Raw genomic sequence first — 25,407 nt, 5'->3', positions numbered from 1 at the left:
CCCTAAATCCCTCCACCTTCCTCTTCTTTAAAATTCTCCTTAAAACCCACCCCTTGAATCAAGCTCTTGGTCACCTAATATCTCCTTTGACTTGGTGTCCATTTTTCTTTAACTTGTGTGAAGCAGCTTGGGGTATTTTTCTACAAGGTGCTTTATACAGGCCTATGCAAACGGAACACAAATTGTATTTATATCTAATTGTAATAAGCAGCAATGCTTGATGTTTCATCTTTATTTATTCCAGGTAGGCACTGGGTACTAACACAGGACTCGGTGATCTCCTTTTCAGCTCGGGCTTGTTCTCATTTCCTTTATACGTACCTTGCAACATTAAGGAAGATTTTATTGTAGTCCTATTTTCCAATTTCTGTTCAATGAATAGGGGCTTCTGTATGGTTCTAATGCTCTTTCTGTGTTTTAAAAAAAAATCACCAAACATCATACTTCTTACAGAATTCTCAAATTAGAATGGGCTGGCTTTTCGACTTTGGTGATTTTGGGGCGATGGGGGGGGGGGGTAAAGTTTGAGCCCGGCAACAGTTTGCGATTTAGTCATCAAAATTGGGCAGCTGGGCCCTGAGTCTGGGGCGCAGCGCTAAGGGAGGCGTTGTAGACCTCTCCCAGGGCAAATCCCAAGCTGAAGAGCCGGCCCAGGAGCGCTCCAAGAGATGCCTGGGGAGAAAACAAACCCCCACAAAAATGTTCCCAATACATAGCCCACGCCACCACAACATAACTCGCAAAAATAATCACACTTACCTTGGGACGGCATTACTTACCTCTCTGCAGTCTGTATAGGCTGGGCCGACCATATTTACAGGCGGTCACTGCGAGTCGCGCTTCGGGTCGAGCGGGGGGGCAAAAACGTGCTGGTGTCGCAATCGGGGGCATTGCATACCGGCGCAGCTCTTTTGGGCGGTGCTGCTCTGCACCACTGCAAAACCAGCCCTGTAAACCTCCATGGGGCACTCGCCTAGTAGACCTCACCGTCGTCATGGCCGCCGCCGCTCTGGGCAAAAAATGGAGAGCAAAGGAGCGAAAATCTGCCCCAATGAGTTTTTGAACTCAACACAATATAGAGTCTAGTGCAATATTTACAATTGTATAACTCTTATTTGGACTTTACTAGTCTTCTGCTTTGCATAAACAAACCCATTATGTTCCTATATCAGTTTGGAATTTCTCCGGGGTCATTTAAACAGAAGGGATTCAGTGACTATATTGAATAAATAGAATAGTGTTCTATGTTTGCACTGAAACAGTTTGTGGGAGAGTTGATTTGTAGAATAACACGTGGGCTGTTTTTATAGCTTGGTTCTAAAATGGTTTTAAAGTGTAATCTGTAATTACAGAAGTACTAGAATCTGCAAATACTCATCACTTTAGAACTTTCTTTTCTTTTGATTTTTCTCCCAGTCCGTCGTCTCGCAAGAAAAAGAAGAAGCAGCGGTGATGGAAATTCCAACACATTAATGCTCCACTGTAAAGTTCATATCTGCTCTGTAAATAACTTCCCTACAGCAGCGGGTCTGGCATCCTCTGCAGCTGGTTACGCTTGTCTGGGTAAGTAAGTCGGAAGATGCACCATTGACCTTTTAACAAGTATTCCAGACAATATGCGGTAGAAACGAGTCTGGGCCCAAACCGAGAGGTGTGAAGCTGTCCGGAAATTAAACCTCGAGCTTCAACTATATCTTCGGGCCCCCACTGAATTTCAGGTCATTGGCAACGATCTAAGTTCAAACAATTATTAACAGGGAATTAATTAATTTTGTCCTGCATTTAATCCTTTGGCATTTCTATAACACTGGTGCTCTGTTTTGATATGTTTGACTAACTGTTCCTTCTTTGCAGTCTACACACTTGCCAAGCTGAATGGTTTGGAAGGAGAGCTGTCTGAGATTGCTCGCCAGGGCTCGGGCAGTGCCTGCAGAAGCATGTACGGAGGGTTTGTGCAGTGGATCATGGGAGCGAAGGAAGATGGGAGCGATAGCATCGCGCAGCAGATTGAGCCCGAAACCCACTGGCCAGAGCTCCGAATTCTCATACTAGTGGTGAGTCTATGGCTGCCGGAGCAAAGCCATTCTTAGGGTCAGTACCTCTCTTGGCCCTGCTTGTGTGGGGGGCTGCATTTTCATAATTCTGTTTACATACTTTTGAGCTTTAAATGCAGGATTGGCTGCAGATTTGCTTTCATAGTGTCCATCCATCCAGTAGGGTTTTTTTTATTCGTTCCAGGATGTGGGTGATACTGGTAAGGCCAGCATTTATTGCCCATCCCTAATTGCCCTGGAGAAGGTGGTGGTGAGCTGCCGCCTTGAACTGCTGCAGTCCTTGTGATGAAGGTACTCCCATCACCGAGATCCTGACTCTCTCCCCTATCTCTCCCTCCCTCCGATGTCCCTATCTCCCCTGCACGCGCTCTCCCCTGCACGCGCTCTCCCCTGCACGCGCTCTCCCCTGCACGCGCTCTCCCCTGCACGCACTCTCCCCCCGTCTCTATCCCCTCTCTCCGAATACCCCCATCTCCTCTCACTCCTCACTCTCACTCTCACTCTCACTCTCACTCTCACACTCACACTCACACTCACACTCACTCTCACTCTCACTCTCACTCTCACTCTCACTCTCACTCTCACTCTCACTCTCACTCTCACTCTCACTCTCACTCTCACTCTCTCTCTCTCTCTCACTCTCTCTCTCTCTCTCTCTCTCTCTCTCTCACTCTCTCTCCATCTCCCGCTTGCTCTCGTGCTCTCTCCCCCTCGTGCTCGCTCTCTCCACCCCGGCTCGCTCGCTCTCCCGCTCACTCTCCCCTTTCGATCCAAGCTTCTTCGGGGCCTTGTTCCAGGAAGCTGAACAAAGTGTGGGTCCCCGCTGCGCTGTACTATGGGGTACTACGCATGTGCGGATGGACCTCAGTGACAGCGCGCATGCGCATAAAGGGGCAGATCCGACTGCACGCATGTGCAGAAGGACACAAAAATGTTCGTGTAGATAATCACTTAGTTATTTATTAGGTGCCAAAGCCTTAGAGTTTTGCACTTTACAATTTGCCTCATTTTTCCCTCTCTCCCAACAGTCATAATATTGACCCTAAGTGCCTACTACTATCAGTAGATATGTCTTTCTGCTTTGCGGCTGTTAGTTTCATCAGCACATTCGTTGTTTCATTGCTGAAGTAGAAATGCTGTTCTAGCCCTTGAGTGTTCATTGTGTGTCAAAAAATGTTGACACGTAAACGTCGCCATAAATCAATTGAATAAAAAACAGTTGTGTAGCACTTTCTTTCCATGTCCTTACTTTCTTTGCTTCCATTACAATCTTTTTGTGAAAACCAGAATTATACTAAACTCGGTTTGAAAAAGTAGTCATTTGGTCTCGCGCTGTGGCCAACCTATTACTTTGTTAGCCAAAAATCTTCTAATTCTAACTTGTTCTAAATGTCCTGCTTTTGAGTGTAGTAATCTTCTGTGGTTTGGAACAGGTCTCAGCTGCTTTGTTGCTTCTTTTCTAGGTTAGTGCAGAAAAGAAGCCAGTCGGTAGTACTGCCGGGATGCAAACCAGTGTCAAGACCAGTCCACTGCTGAAGGTGAGAAATTCTTTCATTTGAAGCATTAGTAGTCTTTTGTAAATCTAGAATTACATAAAAATTGTAACAAAGAAAATGGTCTGTTCTGCTTAGTCAGTCCATATTGGTATTCGTCCTCCATGCGAGCAGTCCGGATCCCATGTGCTCACCCTGTTCCCATATCGCTTTGTCCCCCTTTCCTTCAACCACTTATCTCACCTTGTCTCAAATGTGGGCTTCAGTCACTAACTCTGCTAGTGCATTCCACAACCTCACAATGCTCTGTATAAGAAATAAATAATTTGAAAGGAGAATAGGTGTAAGTTGCCGAACAGAAGAAGGAGCTATTTAAAACAGGTGAGGGGTGGTGAGCCCCTAACGCAACACAAGTTAAAATGGTGGCACATTGAATAGTAATTCAAGATAGGAACCCAAGATGACTGATGGTTATGGTAATGTCATGATTATGCTACTGCACTGGCAACCCAGAGATCACGAGTTCAAATGTCACCATGGCAATTGTGAAATTGCATTTGATAAATCTGCTAGCATTTGGGCCAGCATCAGTTTGGACCTTACAGCCATCAGGGAGATCATTTTCAACCCTTTTGGTCTGGATTCAGCCATTGGGTCCTGGGAGTGAAATTAATTGTTTTAGTCTGCTGCACCCCTGAACTGAAGGATAAGAGAACCGATTCCTGTACCAAATGATTTAAGAACTGATAATACATCTGTCACCTTTTAGAGATGATTGGTGGTGGTGTGGTTCATGGAACAGTATTAGCTTCCCAATTGGAAGAAGATGATAGGAAGTTGATGACTGAGTGGCTGAGAGGATAACTAGGGGAAACCAGTCCATAACTGAAAGGGAGTGTGCATGTTTTGTTTTTCAGTATCGTACTGAAATTGTTCCAAAACGAATGAAGGAAATGACTGAGGCAATCAAACGACGAGATTTTGAAATCTTTGGACAGTTAACAATGAAGGACAGTAATCAGTTTCATGCCACATGTGTTGACACCTTCCCTCCAATCTTCTATCTCAGTGATATCTCCAAACGCATCATTAACCTGGTACACAGATACAACTCCCACTTCGAAGAGACACGGGTAAGATGTGTACTATTATCTATGCAATTGTTACGTCTTAGATTGCCAGTTAAATTTAAAACGCCACTCATTTTCTAAACTAGAGGTGAAACCTGAACTTCTGTTGGAGAGTTGATAAAACCGCCTTTTGCTGGAACATGTTCTGACCAGCTTGCTCATAGAAACATAGAAACATAGAAAATAGGTGCAGGAGCAGGCCATTCAGCCCTTCTAGCCTGCACCGCCATTCAATGAGTTCATGGCTGAACATGAAACTTCAGTACCGCCTTCCTGCTTTCACGCCATACCCCTTGATCCCCCGAGTAGTAAGGACTTCATCTAACTCCCTTTTGAATATATTTAGTGAATTGGCCTCAACTACTTTCTGTGGTAGAGAATTCCACAGGTTCATCACTCTCTGGGTGAAGAAGTTTCTCCTTATCTCGGTCCTAAATGGCTTAGCCCTTATCCTTAGACTGTGACCCCTGGTTCTGGACTTCCCCAACATTGGGAACATTCTTCCTGCATCCAACCTGTCCAAACCTGTCAGAATTTTAAAGGTTTCTATGAGGTCCCCTCTCACTCTTCTGAACTCCAGTGAATACAAGCCCAGTTGATCCAGTCTTTCTTGATAGGTCAGTCCCACCATCCCGGGAATCAGTCTGGTGAATCTTCGCTGCACTCCCTCAATAGCAAGAATGTCCTTCCTCAAGTTAGGAGACCAAAACTGTACACAATACTCCAGGTGTGGCCTCACCAAGGCCCTGTACAACTGTAGCAATACCTCCCTGCCCCTGTACTCAAGTCCCCTCGCTATGAAGGCCAACATGCCATTTGCTTTCTTAACCGCCTGCTGTACCTGCATGCCAACCTTCAATGACTGATGTACCATGACACCCAGGTCTCGTTGCACCTTCCCTTTTCCTAATCTGTCACCATTCAGATAATAGTCTGTCTTTCTGTTTTTACCATCAAAGTGGATAACCTCACATTTATCCACATTATACTTCATCTGCCACGCGTTTGCCCACTCACCTAACCTATCCAAGTCACTCTGCAGCCTCATAGCATCCTCCTCGCAGCTCACACTGCCACCCAACTTAGTGTCATCCGCAAATTTGGAGATACTACATTTAATCCCCTCGTCTAAATCATTAATGTACAATGTAAACAGCTGGGGCCCCAGCACAGAACCCTGCGGTACCCCACTAGTCACTGCCTGCCATTCCGAAAAGTACCCATTTACTCCTACTCTTTGCTTCCTGTCTGACAACCAGTTCTCAATCCACGTCAGCACACTACCCCCAATCCCATGTGCTTTAACTTTGCACATTAATCTCCTGTGTGGGACCTTGTCGAAAGCCTTCTGAAAGTCCAAATATACCACATCAACTGGTACTCCTTTGTCCACTTTATTGGAAATATCCTCAAAAAATTCCAGAAGATTTGTCAAGCATGATCTCCCTTTCACAAATCCATGCTGACTTGGACCTATCATGTCACCATTTTCCAAATGCGCTGCTATGACATCCTTAATAATTGATTCCATCATTTTACCCACTACTGAGGTCAGGCTGACCGGTCTATAATTTCCTGCTTTCTCTCTCCCTCCTTTTTTAAAAAGTGGAGTTACATTGGCTACCCTCCACTCGATAGGAACTGATCCAGAATCAATAGAATGTTGGAAAATGACTGTCAATGCATCCGCTATTTCCAAGGCCACCTCCTTAAGTACTCTGGGATGCAGTCCATCAGGCCCTGGGGATTTATCGGCCTTCAATCCCATCAATTTCCCCAACACAATTTCCCGACTAATAAAGATTTCCCTCAGTTCCTCCTCCTTACTAGACCCTCTGACCACTTTTATATCCGGAAGGTTGTTTGTGTCCTTCTTAGTGAATACTGAACCAAAGTACTTGTTCAATTGGTCTGCCATTTCTTTGTTCCCCGTTATGACTTCCCCTGATTCTGACTGCAGGGGACCTACGTTTGTCTTTACTAACCTTTTTCTCTTTACATACCTATAGAAACTTTTGCAATCCGCCTTAATGTTCCCTGCAAGCTTCTTCTCGTACTCCATTTTCCCTGCCCTAATCAAACCCTTTGTCCTCCTCTGCTGAGTTCTAAATTTCTCCCAGTCCCCAGGTTCGCTGCTATTTCTGGCCAATTTGTATGCCATTTCCTTGGCTTTAATACTATCCCTGATTTCCCTAGATAGCCACGGTTGAGCCACCTTCCCTTTTCATAGGACATTTCAAACCATTCACAGGGGTTGTCATGGGCTTTCAGCTTTGGGCCTGAGTTGAGATCTAAATGGGAATAAAGTCCTGTCTGACTCAAAGGGAAGTGTATTGTCTGAGAATACAATGGACATGAGTCCATGCTGCAAAAGCCTTTTCATCCCTCTGCCCTAGCTGAATCTCTGGGACATTGTCTAAGTATCTTGACGACTCCTCCTAAAACAGTGCATTGTTCTGTGCATGTGCACGACTCTACAGACAACCTTCCGGACGTGGATTGAATCTGTCGTGGATCCGTTGGTCAGGATCACGGCTTGCATGTCATCGTTGAGCAGGCGGAGGGTGGTGACAAACTTTTGGGGCAGCTGAAACTGAGGAGGATGCTCCAAAGCCCCTTACGGTTGACAGTGTCAAAGGCCTTTGTGAAGTCAAAGAAGGCCATGTACAAGGGTTGATGCTGTTCCCTGCATTTCTCTTGTAGTTGTTGCGTGGTGAAGATCATGTCCATTGTACCCCTTAGTGGACGGAATCCGCTTTGTGACTCTGGGAGGAGCTCTTCAGCCACAGGGAGAAGACGATTGAGGAGGATTTTTGCAATGACTTTCCCAGTGGTCGACAGCAGAGAGATTCCTCTGTAGTTACCGCAGTCGGACTTGTCCCATTTTTTGAAGACAGTCACGATTACGGCACGAGACTCCTAAGCAAGCGCTCTACTGAGAGGTCCAACAAGGCAAGCAAGCCCCAGGTGGGCAGAGGAAACGTTTCAAGGACACCCTCAAAGCCTCCTTGATAAAGTGCAACATCCTCACCGACACTTGGGAATCCCTGGCCCAAGACCACCCAAAGTGGAGGAAGAGCATCCGGGAGGGCGCTGAGCACTTCGTGTCTCGTCACCGAGAGCATACAGAAACCAAGTGCAGACAGTGGAAGGAGCGTGTGGCAAACCAGGCTGCCCACCCACCCTTTCCTTTAACCACTGTCTACCCCACCTGTGTCAGAGACTGTAATTCTCTTATTGGACTGTACAGCCACCCGAGAACTCAGAGTGGAAGCAAGTCTTCCTCGATTCCGAGGGACTGCCTATGATGATGATGATGACAGACAACCTCCGGGGGACAATATGTCTTCTTGAAAGTTTGATCTTGAAAAATAATGGAGCATATCTAAGATACCTTTTTGTAAATGGTAAGATATTCAATTGGGCAAGAAAACAGCTTGTGTCACATGCAGAACTCAATTTCCTGTCTGTGTGACTGTTCCCTAACACTCAAACAGCATTGATTTAAAGTCAAAAACGATAACCTGAATCTGAATAGAAATAACGAAAAGTAATGATTGGTGCCAAATAGTCTTGTTTTGTATAAATATTCTGCAAGCTTTTATTTATATTTTAAACACTTTCATACATTTTAAACATACATTATCCCATATATTAGCGAGAGGGGAGAGTCGATTCATATATTTGCCAAACATCTTGCATACAAGATGCAAACTTTTGCTTTCTCCCTCTTTCCATTCCAACCCCATTCCCCCCAAAAATTGTTCTGCACCTTTGATGAGGGTCAAAGATTGCAGCAGTACTGAAGGCCCTAGCTCCCAATTTATACCTTCACTTGCAATGCTGTGGCTGGACATCTTCTGTGCTTGGCACTAGGTGGCGTAATGCACTTGTCTCTAAACTCTCCACGGTCTCTAAATTGTCACACCGCTTGTCCAACATCCTGTTCTGGATGGGCAGAAATGTTCTCCAATTCAATATTGGGAAGACCGAAGCCATTGTTTTCAGTCCCCGCCAAAAACTCCGTTCCCTAGCTACTGATTCCATCCCTCTCCCCAACACCTGTCTGAAGCTGAACCAGATAGTTCGCAACTTTGGTGTCATATTTGACCCTGAAATGAGCTTTTGACCACATTCACGGCATTACTAAGACCGCCTATTTCCACCTCCGTTACATTGCCCATCTCCGCCGTTGCCTCAGCTCATCTGCTGCTGAAGCCCTCATCCATGCCTTTATTACCTCTAGACTTGACTATTCCAACGCACTCCTGGCTGGCCTCTCACATTTTACCCGACGTAAACTAGAGGTAAAACTCGGCTGCCCATGTCATAACTCTCTCCAAGTCCCGTTCACCCATCACCCCTGTGCTCGCTGACCTACATTGGCTTCCAGTTAAGCAATGCCTTGATTTCAAAATTCTCATCCTTATTTTCAAATGGCTCCATAGCCTCGCCACTCCCTATCCCTGTAATCTCCTCCAGCCCCACAACACCCCCACCCCCCCCACCGAGATGTCTGCACTCCTCTAATTCTGCCATCCTGAGCATCCCTGATTGTAATCTCTCAACCATTAGCGGTCGTGCCTTCTGTTGCTTAGGCCCCAGCTCTGGAATTCCCTGCCTGAACCTCTCCGCCTCTCTACTTCTCTTTAATCCTTCTGGAGTGCGACTTAAACCCACAACCGTCTGAGTCAGAGGTGAGAGTGCTACTGACTGAGCCACAAGCTAACATAGAGAAATTGTAACGAAACTTACTCAAAAAACTTATTCTTTAAAATGTAGGTTTTATTTAACTCAAAACTGTCCCACCAGCTATGAAATACACTCGTAGTAATTGAGCTGTTAATCCAAATATGCATGCATTTCAACATAAGGGTCACCTTCAACTTGGTTATACTCCGTTTATGGTGAAAAATCCTGCTGACTAATTTATTTAATATGAATCTAATGGAACAATTCTTCTGTTATATTAAAATAATTGCTCACTGATTATAAACCAAAGTGATTTTTTGACTCCTCGGCACATACATGCCTGTTTGGGACTGCGCATGCGCACTCGATCCGGTCGTTCTGTGCAGTACGCTATATCAGGAAGTCTGGAGCAGGGCTGAACCATGTTGCCGAGCCTAGGCCTGCTGCTCGAGCCTGAGCCTGCTTCTGGGGATTTTGCGTTATTTCGAAAATCAATAGCTACACTAAAAAAAGCCTCAGGCCTTTTTCCCAGAATATCGCTGTTATTATTTACACAAACATTTTTGGGGCCTTTAGAGCGAGTGGGGGGTGGGGTGGGGGGGTGTGCAGGGGAGAGGATCGAGAGAGAGAGAGAGAGAGAGAGAGAACTGGGGTGGGGGGGTGGTGAAGAGAGAAAGAGAGCCAGAGAGTGAGGATCGAGGAGAAGGGAGAGGGGGGAATTGGGTGGGAGAGAAAGAGAGAGAGAACCGGGTGGGGGTGGATGGGGGAGAGAGAGAGAGAGAGGATCGGGGGGGTGGGGGGAGAAAGAGAGAGATGGAAGGGATCGGGGAAAGAGAGCGAGTCGGGATTGGGGGGTGGTTGGGGGGGAGAGAGAGAGGGGATCGGGTGGGTGGGTGGGAGGGAGGAAGAGAGGGGTTCGGGGGTGGGTGGGAGAAAGAGAGGGGGGATTGGGGGAGGGGTGGGAGGAAGAGAGAGGGGATCGGGGCGAGAGGAAGAAGGGGGAATCGGGGGCGGGAGGAAGAGAGGGGGGATCGGGGGCAGGAGGAAGAGAGGGGGGATCGGGGGCGGGAGGAAGAGAGGGACCGTGGGGCGGGGAGAGAGGGGGTTGGTGGGGAAAGGAACAGAGGTGATCGGGCGGGGGGGGGGGCGGTGGTAAGAGGCGATGAGAGGGGATCGGAGGAGAGGATTGGATTGGGGGGGTGTGGGGATCGGAATGGAGGGGGGGGGGAGGAGAGAGAATCAGAGAGGGGGGGTGAGAATGAGTGGTTCGGAAGGAGGAGAATAGAGAGGGGATCGGAGGGGGGATTGGAGGTGGGAGAGATGGGGAAGAGGAGAGAGGGAGTGAATCAGGGAGAGGGAGGGAGGGGAAGAGAAGGGGGGAGAGGAGATCGGCGAGAAGAGATTCGAAGGGGGGATTGGGGGGAGAAGAGAGGGGTTCAAAGGGATATGGGAGGATCGGAGGGGGATCAAAGGGGGAGAGAGCGGATTGGAGGGGGGAGAGGGGGGTCGGGATCAGTGGGAGATGAGGGAAGAAGAGGGCAGCGGAGGGGGAAGAGAGAGGAGATTGGAGGGGGGCCGAGTGATGGGGGAGAAGAGAGGGGTGGATCAGAGGGAGGAGAGAGGGGGGATCGGATCGGAAGGAGGGAGTAGAGAGTGGGGGATCGGAAGGAGGGGGGAGTGGGGGATCGGAGGGAGAAGAGAGAGGAGGGGATCGACGTGGATCAGAAGGGGGGGAAAGAGAGGGGATCAGAGAGAGAGAGAGAGAGGGTGATCGGAAGGGGGAGAGAGGGAATCGGTGGGGGTAGAGAGGGGAGACCAGAGGGAGGTGGGGGTTTGGAGGGGGTTGGGAGAAGGGGTCGGAGGGAGAGAGGGTGATCGGAGGGGGGGAGAGAGGGGCATCAGAGGGGGTGGGAGAGATGGGGGAGAAGAGAGCGAGGGATCGGAGGGAGGAGAGAGAGAGAGGTGGATTGGAGGGGGAGGGGGGGATCAGAGGGGGGATCGGGGGGAAAGAGTGGGGGATCAGAGGGGGGGAGAGGTGGATGAGGGGATTATCGAGGGGCATCAGGGGGTGGAAGAGAGAGAGAGGGGATTGGAGGGGGAAGGGAGAGGCGATTGGGGGGGGGGGGGGAAGAGAGAGAGGGGATCGGAGGGGGAAGGGAGAGGAGGATTGGGGGGGAAGAGAGAGGGGATCGGAGGGGGAAGGGAGGGGATTGGGGGGGTGAGAGGGGGGATCAGAGGGGGAAGGGAGAGGCGATTGGGGGGGGATCGGAGGGGGAAGGGAGGGGGGATCGGAGGGGGAAGGGAGGGAGGGATCGGAATGGGGAAGGGAGAGGGGGGATCGGAGGGGGAAGGGAGAGAGGGGATCGGAGGGAGAGGGGGAAGGGAGAGGGGGGATCGGAGGGGGGATCGGAGGGAGAGGGGGATCAGAGGGGGGAAGGGAGGGATGGGAGCGGGAAGGGAAGGAGGGGGAGGGGGGGGGAGTGAGGCGGGGAGGGGGGGAGGGGGGGTGGGGGGAGTGAGGCGGGGAGGGGGTGGGGGGAGTGAGGCGGGGAGGGAGAGGGGGTGGGAGGGAGTGAGGTGGGGGGAGTGAGGCGGGGTGGGAGAGGGGTGCGGGGAGGGAGTGGGGGCGGGGAGGGGGGGTGGTGGCAGCGGGGGATGGGAGCAAGGAGGGGGGGTGGATGGGTGGGGGAGCGGGGGGGTGGGGGGAGGGGCGGGGGGAGCGGGGGAGGGGGGGGGTGGGAGCGGAGGAGGGAGCGGGAGAGGGAGGGGGGTGGGAGCGGGAGAGGGAGGGGGGTGGGAGCGGGGCAGTGAGCTGAGAGCGGGAATGGGGGGGAAGGTAGGGGATGGGAGCGGGGAGGGAGGGAGGGGATGGGAGCGGGGAGGGGGGGAGGGAGGGAGGGAGGGGATGGGAGCGGGGAGGGAGGGAGGGGATGGGAGCGGGGAGGGAGGGAGGGGATGGGAGCGGGGAGGGGGGATGGGAGCGGGGAGGGAGGAGGGGGGATGGGAGGGAGGAGGGGGATGGGAGCGGGGAGGGAGGATGGGGGATGGGAGCGGGGAGGGGGGGATGGGAGCGGGGATGGAGGGAGGGGGGAGGGAGGAGGGATGGGAGCGGGGAGGGAGGGGGGATGGGAGCGGGGAGGGAGGGGGGATGGGAGCGGGGGGGGGAATGGGAATGGGAGCTGGGAGAGAGGGGGGGATGGGAGCAGGGAGGGATGGGATGGGAGCAGGGGGGGAGGGGATGGGAGCGGGGAGGGAGGGAGGTAGGGTTGGGAGCGGGGAGGGTGGGGGGTGGGGGGATGGGAGTGGGGAGGGAGGGAGGGGATGGGAGCGGGGAGGGAGGGAGGGGATGGGAGCGGGGAGGGAGGGAGGGGATGGGAGCGGGGAGGGAGGGAGGGGATGGGAGCGAGGGAGGGGGGGATGTAGGGGATGGGAGCGGGGAGGGATGGGATGGGAGCAGGGGGGGAGGGGATGGGAGCGGGGAGGGAGGGAGGTAGGGTTGGGAGGGAGGGGGGGTTGGGAGCGGGGAGGGAGGGAGGGGGGGGGATGGGAGCGGGGAGGGAGGGAGGGGGGGGATGGGAGCGGGGAGGGAGGGAGGGGGGGGATGGGAGCGGGGAGGGAGGGAGGGGGGGGATGGGAGCGGGGATGGGAGGGAGAGAGGGATAGGAGCGGGGAGGATGGGAGGGAGGGATGGGAGCGGGGAGGATGGGAGGGAGGATGGGAGGGAGGGGGGTTGGGAGCAGGGAGGGAGGGGGGGATGGGAGCAGGGAGGGAGGGAGGGGGGATGGGAGCAGGGAGGGAGGGGGGGATGGGAGCGGGGAGGGGGGATGGGAGCGGGGAGGGGGGATGGGAGCTGGCTGGTGGATGGGAGCGGGAAGGGAGCGAGGGGATGGGAGGGGGGGTGGGAGCGGGGGAGGTAGGGGGGGTGGGAGCGGAGGAGGGAGAGGGAGGGGGGTGGGAGCGGGGCAGTGAGCTGAGAGCGGGAGTGGGAGGGAGGTAGAGGATGGGAGCGGGGAGGGGGGTGGGGGGGAGGGAGGGGATGGGAGCGGGGAGGGAGGGGATGGGGGGGAGTGAGGCGGGGTGGGAGATGGGTGCGGGGAGGGAGTGGGGGTGGGGAGGGGGTGGTGGCAGCGGGGGATGGGAGCAAGGAGGGGGGGGGTGGAGGCGGCGGGGGGGCAGGGGGAGGGAGGAGCGGGGGTGGGTGCGGGGGAGGGAGGGGGGGTGGGAGCGGAGGAGGGAGCGGGAGAGGGAGGGGGGTGGGAGCGGGGCAGTGAGCTGAGAGCGGGAGTGGGAGGGAGGTAGAGGATGGGAGCGGGGAGGGAGGTAGAGGATGGGAGCGGGGAGGGAGGTAGAGGATGGGAGCGGGGAGGGGGGTGGGGGGGAAGTAGGGGATGGGAGCGGGGAGGGAGGGATGGGAGGGAGGGAGGGGGGTTGGGAGCAGGGAGGGAGGGAGGGGGATGGGAGCAGGGAGGGAGGGAGGGGGATGGGAGCAGGGAGGGAGGGAGGGGGGGATGGGAGCAGGGAGGGAGGGAGGGGGGGATGGGAGCAGGGAGGGAGGGGGGGATGGGAGCGGGGAGGGGTGGATGGGAGGGGGGATGGGAGCGGGCTGGTGGATGGGAGCGGGAAGGGAGCGAGGGGATGGGAGCGGGGAGGGAGGGGGGAGGGAGGGGGGTGGGAGCGGGGGAGGGAGGGGGGGTGGGAGCGGAGGAGGGAGAGGGAGGGGGGTGGGAGCGGGGCAGTGAGCTGAGAGCGGGAGTGGGAGGGAGGTAGAGGATGGGAGCGGGGAGGGAGGTAGAGGATGGGAGCGGGGAGGGAGGTAGAGGATGGGAGCGGGGAGGGGGGTGGGGGGGAAGTAGGGGATGGGAGCGGGGAGGGAGGGATGGGAGGGAGGGAGGGGGGTTGGGAGCAGGGAGGGAGGGAGGGGGATGGGAGCAGGGAGGGAGGGAGGGGGATGGGAGCAGGGAGGGAGGGAGGGGGGGATGGGAGCAGGGAGGGAGGGAGGGGGGGATGGGAGCAGGGAGGGAGGGGGGGATGGGAGCGGGGAGGGGGGGATGGGAGGGGGGATGGGAGCGGGCTGGTGGATGGGAGCGGGAAGGGAGCGAGGGGATGGGAGCGGGGAGGGAGGGGGGAGGGAGGGGGGTGGGAGCGGGGGAGGGAGGGGGGGTGGGAGCGGAGGAGGGAGAGGGAGGGGGGTGGGAGCGGGGCAGTGAGCTGAGAGCGGGAGTGGGAGGGAGGTAGAGGATGGGAGTGGGGAAGGTAGGGGATGGGAGCGGGGAGGGAGGGAGGGAGGGGATGGGAGCGGGGAGGGGGGGATGGGAGCGGGGAGGGAGGAGGGGGGTTGGGAGCGGGGAGGGAGGAGGGGGGTTGGGAGCGGGGAGGGAGGAGGGGGGATGGGAGCGGGGAGGGAGGAGGGGGGATGGGAGCGGGGAGGGAGGAGGGGGGATGGGAGCGGGGAGGGAGGAGGGATGGGAGGGGGGAGGGAGCGAGGGGGGGAGGGGGGATGGGAGCGGGGAGGGAGGATGGGAGCAGGGGGGGGAATGGGAATGGGAGCTGGGAGAGAGGGATGGGATGGGAGCGGGGAGGGAGGGAGGGATGGGATGGGAACGGGGGGAGGGGATGGGAGCGGGGAGGGAGGGAGGGAGGTAGGGTTGGGAGCGGGGAGGGAGGGGGGGATGGGAGGGAGGGGGGTTGGGAGCAGGGAGGGATGGGAGCGGGGAGGGGGGATGGGAGTGGGCTGGTGGATGGGAGCGGGAAGGGAGCGAGGGGATGGGAGCGGGGGAGGGAGGGGGGGGAGGGAGGGGGGGTGGGAGCAGGAGAGGGAGGGGGGTGGGAGCGGGGCAGTGAGCTGAGAGCGGGAGTGGGAGGGAGGTAGAGGATGGGAGGGGGGTGGGGGGGAAGGTAGGGGATGGGAGCGGGGAGGGAGGGAGGGGATGGGAGCGGGGAGGGAGGGGATGGGAGCGGGGAGGGAGGGAGGGGATGGGAGCGGGGAGGGAGGGAGGGGATGGGAGCGGGGAGGGGGGGATGGGAGCGGAGAGGGAGGGAGGGGTGGGAGCGGGGATGAGATGGGAGGGAGGGGATGGGAGCAGGGAGGGGGAGGGATGGGAGCGGGGGGGGGGAGGCGGGGGGGGGGAGGAGGGGGGAATGGGAATGGGAACGGGGAGGGAGGAGGGGGGATGGGAGGGAGGAGGTGGGGATGGGATGGGGGGAGGGGATGGGAGCGGGGGATGGGAGGGAGGGGATGGGAGCGGGGGATGGGAGGGAGGGGATGGGAGCGGGGAGGGAGGGAGGGAGGTGGGGATGGGAGCGGGGAGGGAGGGAGGGAGGTGGGGATGGGAGCGGGGAGGGAGGGACGGCGGGAGGGGGGATGGGAGCAGGGGAGGGAGGAGGGGGGGGTGGGAGCAGGGAGGGGGGATGGGAGCGGGGAGGGAGGATGGGAGCGTGGAGGGAGCGGGGAGGGGGGATGGGAGGGGGGATGGGAGCGGGGAGGGTGGGGGGGATGGGAGCGGGGAGGGAGGGGGGAGAGAGGGAGGCGGGGAGGGAGGGATGGGTCAGGGAGGGGGGGATGGGTCAGGGAGGGAGGGAGGGGGGGGATGGGAGCGGGGAGGGAAGGATGGGGGGTGGGAGCGGGGAGGGAGGAGGGGGGGGTGGGAGCAGGGAGGGGGGATGGGAGCGGGGAGGGAGGATGGGAGCGTGGAGGGAGGGGGTGGGGCGGGGCGATGAGTGCGGGAGGGGTTGGAGGGGGTATGGGAGCGGGGATGGGAGCCGGGGGGGGGGATAGGAGGGAGGGTATGGGAGCGGGGAGGGAGGGATGGGTGATGGGAGCGGGGAGGGAGCGGAGGGGGGGATGGGAGTGAGGGGGAGTTGGGAGCGGTAGGGGGGGATGGGAGTGAGGGGGGGTTGGGAGCGGTAGGGGGGGATGGGAGCGGTGAGGGAGGGGGGGTTGGGAGCGGTGAGGGAGGGGGGGTTGGGAGCGGTGAGGGAGGGGGGGTTGGGAGCGGTGAGGGAGGGGGGGTTGGGAGCGGGGAGGGAGGAGCGGGGAATGAGGGGGGGTGGGAGCGGGGATGGAGGGGGAATGGGAGCGGGGAGGGATGGGATGGGAGTGGGGAGGGAGGAGGGGATGGGAGCGGTGAGGGAGGGAAGGGATGGGAGCGGGGAGGGAATGGAGGGGGGGATGGGAGCGGGGAGGGAATGGAGGGCGGGATGGGAGCGGGGATGGAGGGAGGGCTGGATGGGAGCGGGGATGGAGGGAGGGCTGGATGGGAGCGGGGAGGGAGGAGGGGATGGGAGCGGGGAGGGAGGAGGGGATGGGAGCGGGGAGGGAGGAGGGGGGGATAGGAGCGGGGACGGAGGGGGGTGGGTGTGGGGTGGGGAGCAAGGAGGGTGGGATGGGAGCGGGGAAGGAGGGGTTGTGGGCGCGGTGGGGGAGGGGGGGATGGGAGCGGGGGGGATGGGAGTGGGGAGCGGGGGGGATGAGGGATGGGGGGTGGAAGCGGGGTGGGGGAGGGGATGGGAGCGTGGAGGGAGGAGGGGGTGATGGGAGCGGGGAGGGGGGATGGTGGGAGCGGGGAGGGGGGGGGATGGGAGCGGGGAGGGATGGGAGCGGGGACAGAGGGGGAGGGAGTAATGGGTGCGGGGAGGGAGGGAGGAATGGGTGCGGGGAGGTAGGGGGAGGATGGGAGTGGGGAGAGAGAGAGGGGAGAGAGAAAGGAGATCCGAGGGAGGTGGGGGAAGAGAGAGGGCATCGGAGGGGGCTGGAAGAGCTGGGGGAGAGAGAGGGTCGGAGAGAGGGAGTTAGGGAGGGAGGGAGAGAGAGAGAGGATTGGAGAGGGGGGAGAAGAGCTGGGAAATAGAGTGGTTTCGGAGGGGGATGAGAGGGGGGATCAGGGGGGCAGATCAGTGGGGAGGTGGGGGGAGAAGAGAGGGGGGATCGCAGAGGGTGGGGGAAAACTTCTGGGAGACAAGGTCAGGAACTCACGGTGGGGGGAGTTGGGGGAAACAGGCACTTGTTTGTGGGGTGGGAGAAGGTCTTAACTCGCAAGGGTGAGCCCTTTCTGTTCCAAGTGAGCTCTGTTCTGTCTGGAATCGCTCGAATTCCACATTTGCAAAGCAATTGATTACGTAGGCAGGGAGGATCCAATTACACATTCCAGAGAAACCGCTAGGTATGTCTTGTCTTCCAAGGGGACCAATCAGAACTTTGGTTTTGCGAATAGACACGTCCATTATAAACATCTGCATGCTAATTCATAGAAATTTATGGCACAAAAATTTAGTTGGAATGAGCTGCACGGAACAATGGAAACTTATGCATGCAAATAAACCTTTCTTGTGACATGTACAATCATTCAGAATATTCATTAATTATATGGATACTCTATGGGTTAGACATGCTTTGCATTGCTCTTTGATGAAATGTAGTGCACTTTTGTTTCTGATCCATTTTGCTGTTTACTTTAGGTAGTGTACACATTTGATGCCGGCCCGAATGCAGTCATTTACACACTGGAGCAGCATGTGAATGAGTTTGTGGAAGTTGTGAAACATTACTTTCCACCAGAAGAAAATGGTGAACAGTGAGTTATTTGTTCTTAAAGTGGTTACTTATTTTACAGTACAGTTCCTAACTACTGCACAAGATGGAAGTCTGTTCAGTTAGCAACCTTTGCTCTCTTGTATCTGTTGAGGGAGACAACCACATTACTTTTATTAATAGAGATTTTAGCAAGAGGGCAATCTTTGTTAAAATTGTATAGCTGAAGGAGAAAGCGTTTTTTGAAACCTGCAGTTTCAACATTTGTAAATTTCCAGCTGCTAGGTTCCTGAAAATTCCCAAACCTCAAATAGCAAATGTCATTATTGGTGGAACACATAGCTGAAGGTACTGGTCCTTGTGGTGTATGCACTAGTTACTTCCAGCTTTAAGAAAATTACAGTGCTATTAATAAAATATTTGCTGTTGCACAGGAGGAAGTTGTGGTTACACGATACGGAACCTAAAACTCAGATGTTGTAAATTGTTAATCATGTTCATTTGAGAAAGGAACCTAGTATGTAAAGACAGAAAGCCACCTGGGTAGTGAACGTTGATTGGCCAAATATATTTCTATTAAAATTCTGAATCTTGAAAAGATTCATTTCCCCAAATTGATCGTCCACAATGGCTAGTTTTTTGGGTTACACGGGCCGTGTTGGCCTTTACAGTCTCCTCTCGTCCCAAGCTATGCAATTTATAAATAAAGGGATTTGTTAAGGTTCCGTTTCCTGGCAAATATTCCTTCATTTATCCATCTGGCGACTGCTGCTTGTCAGATTTTGATTACCCAGGTGGCTTTCTCTCTTTATATACTAGGTTCCTTTCTCAAATGAACAATTGGGAAGCTGTACTGGTGTGCATGACTCAGTCACCTTCATCTGCAAACTGTTTATTACATTACAGCATACACTAATCATAAAGTTCTTGTTATTCAACTGTAAAATGACAGTAAGGATATCGGGGTTGTAAATTTAGTTGGTGACTGAACAAGTTATATTCTGTTCTGTCAAATCAACAAAGTGCAATTGGGAAAGTGTGGGACATAATTGCGACGCTTACGGGAACCGCACGCCAATAATCTGTGGATTTCCCACGGTGTTGCTTGCGAGGAATCTGAGGATATGGCCTTTTATAAGAGAGTGCATCTTTTGTGGCATTTGATTAGGGTAGGTGATACCGATCCTGTTTGTGGGACAAGGTTAATTTGTTTGTAAGGATTTGTTTGTGAAGGGTTTGGCAGTAACAAAGTTGGCTGGGAAAGCGAATTGCGGGGTTAGTGACCACTGGTGAGGAAGATATTTCAGATTTTTGGAGAGTAGTTGGTTCTTGGAGTAGAGGGGTGAGGAGAAGAGGAGGAAGGGTAGTGAGAATGTCATGGGGTAGTGAGTATTTGGGGGGAATTGGAGTAATGAGGAGTTGGGGTGTACAGAATGAGATAATTGGATCTTGGGTTTGAGAGTCCATGGAGGAGGCAATGATGTGGAAAAAAGGAATCCAAGTTGAGCAAAAAAAAAACAGAATTAAATAAAAGGGAAAATGACACTGGGGAACAAAAAAAACATTTAATAAAATATGAGAACAAGAGATAAGCAGAAACAAAGTGCACAATGATGATTTTTTTTTAAAGCGAAGAAACAAACACTCTACAATGGGGCTTTTAAAAAGAAGAACCAAGAAATAAAAACAAATGTGACTATTGAAAAAGATGCACTGCAGAACTGTTCTATTTTTTTTAAAAAGCATGGTGAAAGAAGTAAAACCAGATTTATTAAAAGGTGGTACAACTGAAAGCCCTACTGTTGCTATTTTTTAAAAAAAAGGCAGCTGAATGGGTTATTAAAAACTATGAGGAAATATAAAACAACATCACAACCTTGGCTATTAAAACAAGGGTAGCATTGTGGGGACTAACTGCAAGAAAGGATTTTTAAAAAACAGGCCTAAATTAAAGTGCTTTCTATTGGTTTGTTTTCTTGGTAATTAAAGTGGGAATCAGGTTGGCAATTAAAGAAAGAAAACTTGATATTTAAAAAGAGGAATAAAATGCTGTCAGGAAGGGCACAGGCTTCTTGCAAAGTAATTAACGTGACTTGAAGAAGTAACTAAAACTTTATTTAGTGCAACAGACATAGGAGAGATTAGTGTTCTGACGAAAGGTCATCGACCTGAAACGTTAATCCCTTCCACTCTCCACACATGCTCCCTGACCTGCTGAGTGTTTCCAGCATTTTCATTTTTTTAATCTGATTTCCAGCATCTGCAGTGACTATAACAAAAACATGTCTCAAATTATTTCTGGTGGTTACTTGAACTACAAAAAGACATAAAGAAATAATGCTGGGATAGCAAGTTGCAGCAACCTCATTGCCCAATGCTAAGATTTATCAGTCATTTTCTATTGGACACTGGGTTCATTTAAAAATTGACACTTTGATAATATTTTGATGTTGAAACTTCCTCTTGTAATTGAATTGCTGTTTAAGTTGTATTGAACTAGAAGCTGTGAATTCAGACATCCATCTCCGTTTAATATCCCTTTATAAAAAGGAAAACAAACTGGCTCTTCATGTTGAAACAATTTATAGTTAGACACGGTGAAGTACTTTTGGATTGAAATATAAACAGAAAATGCTGGAAATACTCAGCAGGTCAGGCAGCACCTGTGGAGAGAGAAACATAGTTAGCGTTTCAGGTCTGTGACCCTTCATCAGAACTTTTGGATTGAAATTATTTAATATAAATTCAAGCTCCTACTTTGCTGTTGTAAACCAATAAATCTTTTAACACCATCGCTCACAAACAATCATTAACCATAATATTGCCCATTGGCTTAAGGAAAGGAAGTTATTTTGAGAACTCCTTTTGTATCATGTTCCTGATGTATTCATTCTTCAAAAGACCTGTCTGGATACTTCGGCCCCAATATTTATGGGGAGGCGGGGAGAGAGTGCATCCAGGAAATGCCGGGAATTCTGAACTCGTGCTGAATTTAAATTTTGTGACTCGGCTTTTTTCCCTCAACCTGTGACTTCCTTTCTTAGAAGCTGTATCTAACATGAAATAGCTAAGAACAATGCAAATGTACAAAATGTGAGTGGAGTCTGTATTAATATGAGAGATAATAAGGAATAGTGGTTTATTTCTCTCTACATTCTGTAAGAGTTTAGTCTTTTTCTAGGTTCCTGAAAGGTTTGCCTGTAAATTCAGTATCCGTCTCCGAACAGCTGAAGTCCAGCATCCAGATGGATCCAGTTAAGGCTGGAATTCAGTACATCATCAACACTCGGGTAAATGTTTAATGCAATCACTCCGTAAACCTTTCTCTTCCTGGCTTTTTTGCCACTTGGTTTGAGGATTTCATTGTTTGCATGAAAAAGTTTCTTCTAATCTCCCCCTTTATGTAATGAATGCTTATCCTGAGATCATTGTATCTTGTCTTTGATTTACCTACCTATGGGAATGATCTAACTATGTTTACTGTGCCTATTCCTTTTGTCATTTTGAACACTTTTTTCAATCACCTGCAACCTAGTTGCTCTAATTTTTCCTTGTAACTCAGACTCCTCATCTTTGCTATAACCCTGATAGATCCGTAGCACACTTTTTCCAGGGCTATTCCTCCCCCAGTGAGAAGCTCAAAACTGCACACGGTATTCCAGATAATCTTTTTTGATTTTGTATGCAATCTCTCTTGGTATAAACCCCCAAAATCCTACTCGGCGTCTTAATTGCTTTTTTTAGGTGCCCACCCACTTTTATTACTAATCCCTTTGCTTCTTTGTGGAGTGAGAAACGGAGTTAAAGTTTCAGGTCGATGACCTTTCATCAGAACTGGAAAGAATTCGAGATGCAACAGGTTTTAAACAAGTACAGAGCCTGGAAAAGCGGTGAGGGGAGGGAACAACAACAACTTGAATTTACATAGCGCCTTTAACGTCCCAAGGCGCTTCACAGAAGTATTATGAGACGAAAAATATTTGACACCGAGCCGCATAAGGAGAAATTAGGACAGGTGACCAAAAGCTTGGTCAGAGGTAGGTTTTAAGGAGCGTCGGAAGTTTAGGCAAGAAGTTCCAGAACTTGGGGCCTAGGCAACAGAAAATACAAAAGGGAAGATCTGTGATAGGGTGGAAGGCCGGAGAGATTAAATGACAGAAGGGATGATGGCGCAAAGCAAAAGGAGATGGGACAAGTAAAGAAATAAAAGATGGGTCTCGAGGAGGTGTAAATAGAAATAGCAGAATCATTACCAACAGCTGCTGTCCGAAAAATGGAACCGTGGTTTTGATCTGAAATTGTTTGACTGAATGTTAACTGAAGGCTGTAAAGAGCCTAATTGAAAGATTAGGTGCTGTTCCTCGAGCATAATTTTTTTCGGTTAGCAGCTATTGGTAATGATTATACATATCAGCAGTGAATCGTGGGCCACGATTACTAGCTACTGCCTGCAAATCTGAGAAATACCTAAGTACCATCATTCTTTAGTGTGGCTTTTAGCTATGTCTCTATCGAAACTACCATTTCCCCTTCTGTGACATAGGCCCTCAACCAGTTTCTTATGTGACACTTTATCAAATGCTTTCTGGAAGTTGATATGAACTACATCTTTTCCCAGGTTAGTCGAACATACCCTACAGAGTTCATAAGTCCATGTTGAGTATCTCGTCCATGCCTTCTAAGTATTCATTTATTTTATCGTAAGGCTGATGGATCAATATTACTTCCCTGCCCCGTCTCACCCCTCTTTGAATAGTGATGCACCATTAGTCACCAACCACAGCTCCTGCTGCAAATAAATTTAGAAAAATTGTGTTTAGTGCCTCTTTACTGCTTCCTCACTAGCCTTCAGTATTCCTACCATCTCATTCTGGATATTAAGCATTTTTACTCATTTTAGCCACGCAAGAACTGTCCCCTTTTGTTAATGTACATTTAGACGCTTCAGTCCATATTCTAGCTAAAGGAATCCCTTGCACAGAATGCAACACGAGGCTGAATAATGTAAAAAGTATATCCTTGAGTTAGCTTGATTTTTCTCTAGGATCGGAAGAAATTTCAATGCTTTCTGTTCTTGGAAAGGTTACCTGTGGTTATTTGCCACCTTTTGGACATTACATAAATTAGAATGAGTTGTTGACCGTGCAGTTCATAATTGCTTTGTTAGAAGGAGAACGCCTGATGGCCAAATGTTTCTTTGTTCCATTCCATGCTTTGTTCTTCGTGAATTTAGCATTTGTCCTGAAGGTCTGGATTTTCTTTCCAAAGGTAGGACCAGGACCACAGTTGATAAAAGATGCCAACCATCACCTACTTGGAGAGGATGGGCTTCCCAAGAAATAGTGTCTCAAAGATGCATTTTTTGCAGTTGGAGGGAGAGCTGATTGTAATAAACGTAGCATTTGTTTATCCGAGTTATATTACACATCCAGACCATTTCTGGTTTCAGTTTGTATAATCGAAGTGCAACAGGTACTTGGTACATAAGATGCCTGAATTCTGAATAAAATACAGGTAGAAGTTTGAAGTGTGGTTTTCAATGTGCTGTCCATCTATTCATACTCCTTGACATAACTGGCCCATTAATACAATATAAAAGTTTTCCTGAAACTTGGTCCACCTAATAGTACAGTCTCTGCATAAAACAAAAATACCTGCACTCTACAGTAATAATTGCTGCTATGTTCATTTAATACTTTTATCAATATAGTCTCATGTAACTTGATTTCTGATGAAATCCCATGTAAAATTCCATACTAAAATATATAATTTAGTTTCCAGTCAAATTTTGAATCTAGAACTTAGAACATTGATGACAAACAAGGCACTTCATTCAGGTGTAAACTACTGACGTACAAAACTGGTACGTTTTCCTACCAGTTTTAATGAAATAGCATGCAGAATATTCCTGTAGCTGCCATATTACCATTGTACATTTACTTTGAATGTACATCATTGTTGTCACTTGATGAAAACCAAATCTGGGTAGGATTTGCATCTCTGATTGTAAATACCATAGATTTTTACTCACTTTTGAGGGTTGTCACTTTAACTCCCTCTAATCCTTTGAATTAATGCACTTCATTTGTCCAAATTTGGGATCCATTCCAAGTCATGGCCATCAACCGCAGAGGCTGGGTTGATGAGATAACATCATGGCCTGGTCTGCAAAAAGCTTACATTTTTCACTTGGAACAGACCTTAAGCTCACTGTAGAAGTCTACCAGAGACAGTGAGGGTAATCTCACAGCCAGAGTGAGAATTTTTCTAAGAAAGTGAAACCCTTTCCAAAGCTAGTTGAATATGGAAGAGTGAGATTTGTATGGGCAAACTCTGAATGAGTGAGATGTAACTGGTCCAAAATAAAATCAAACAGTGCTCTTGGAAGAAAAACTGTACCTTCTACTTCAACACATCCCTGGAGGGAGAAGTGATATTTTGGTTCTGCACTTGCATGTTTTAGGCACTAAATTGGGAATTAGACATTTTTGCATATTTCTTTATTTTTAATGTGTGTTTGCTCAAGTATTGTCTGCGTTTTATATTATCTTTCTAATTATGGTATTTTATAAGTATCTTGTTTTGTTCACTCTAAGTTCTCTCTTTCTCCCCACCCACCTGCCAACAATATGTGTCAGTAAACCTGATCTCAGACCTTTGGCATTGCCAGCTTTGGGGGAGCTTGCTGGGAGTGGGTGGGTGGCAGGGGGAGGCAATAAATGGAACTTGGGTTCCTCTGAATTCCCTGTGTCTTCACACCATTTGTGGAGAAGTTCCTTACCTCCACTTGCTGTCTTCATGTATGGCCTATTTCAGATTTAGAACTGATGGTATGGGGATTTATGGAGATGAACTCACATTCTACCATGAGTTGCAGCACATTGATAGAACTGCATACTACTCCACTGTGAACTTCTTCCTGATTTCTCCAGTTTTTCTCTGATTCTGTATTCCTCCTATTTACGCTTGATTCTCATTCTATTTTACTATCTTCAGCTTTATATGCCAAACAGTATTTAAATTGATTTGTTACAGTGTCTGCAGCTTCTGTATTGTAACAGAATTGAATGAATTCCTATGTAATTAAATGATCTTTTACAAATTGCCTCTGAGCTTGTTCAATATGTTTATGAATGACTAAGCCTAATTTTTATTCAATCTTATCTGAAGAAGTTGCTACAACTGACATTTTCCAATGTATTTATGCATTGAAGTGAACCTTGTACATCGGGTGAGATGAGAAATGTCAATTGCTAAGCAGAGAACAATTTCCTAATTTCAAAACCCTGTTTTAACTTCAAGTACTCCCAGGTCAAGTATAGCATAAACTAGGTGCAGACTAAAACTTCTTTACTATTGGCTAAAAAGTGTACCTACACACCAAACTCTTAAGAATATCATATTTTTCTTCACTTCTTTCACACCTGGCATATGTTTAGCCTATCGGATTCATTAACATTGCCAATTATTGGCAAATTATGGGCAGTTTTGTGTTCACACCCACTAGGAAT

At 50.8% G+C, this 25,407-nt stretch overlaps 1 protein-coding gene across 1 annotated transcript in view; it reads left to right on the top strand.

Moving 5' to 3' along the window:
- The window catches only part of mvda (mevalonate (diphospho) decarboxylase a), a 31,667-nt gene extending 6,669 nt beyond the window's left edge, over positions 1-24,998 (top strand). The window contains exons 4-10 of the mRNA XM_070898173.1: positions 1,417-1,563; positions 1,855-2,054; positions 3,518-3,592; positions 4,465-4,680; positions 17,824-17,939; positions 21,078-21,186; positions 23,165-24,998. Of these exons, the coding sequence (XP_070754274.1) occupies positions 1,417-1,563; positions 1,855-2,054; positions 3,518-3,592; positions 4,465-4,680; positions 17,824-17,939; positions 21,078-21,186; positions 23,165-23,239 (938 nt within the window). The 3' untranslated portion in view covers positions 23,240-24,998. The remainder of the gene's footprint in view (positions 1-1,416; positions 1,564-1,854; positions 2,055-3,517; positions 3,593-4,464; positions 4,681-17,823; positions 17,940-21,077; positions 21,187-23,164) is intronic.
- Positions 24,999-25,407: the final 409 nt, after the last annotated feature.

This window comes from Pristiophorus japonicus, chromosome 13 (genome assembly GCF_044704955.1).
Source record: "Pristiophorus japonicus isolate sPriJap1 chromosome 13, sPriJap1.hap1, whole genome shotgun sequence".
Classification (NCBI taxonomy): Eukaryota; Metazoa; Chordata; class Chondrichthyes; family Pristiophoridae; genus Pristiophorus; species Pristiophorus japonicus.
The sequence above is the reverse complement of the archived record's forward strand: the minus strand, read 5'-3'. Positions and strand labels throughout refer to the sequence as shown.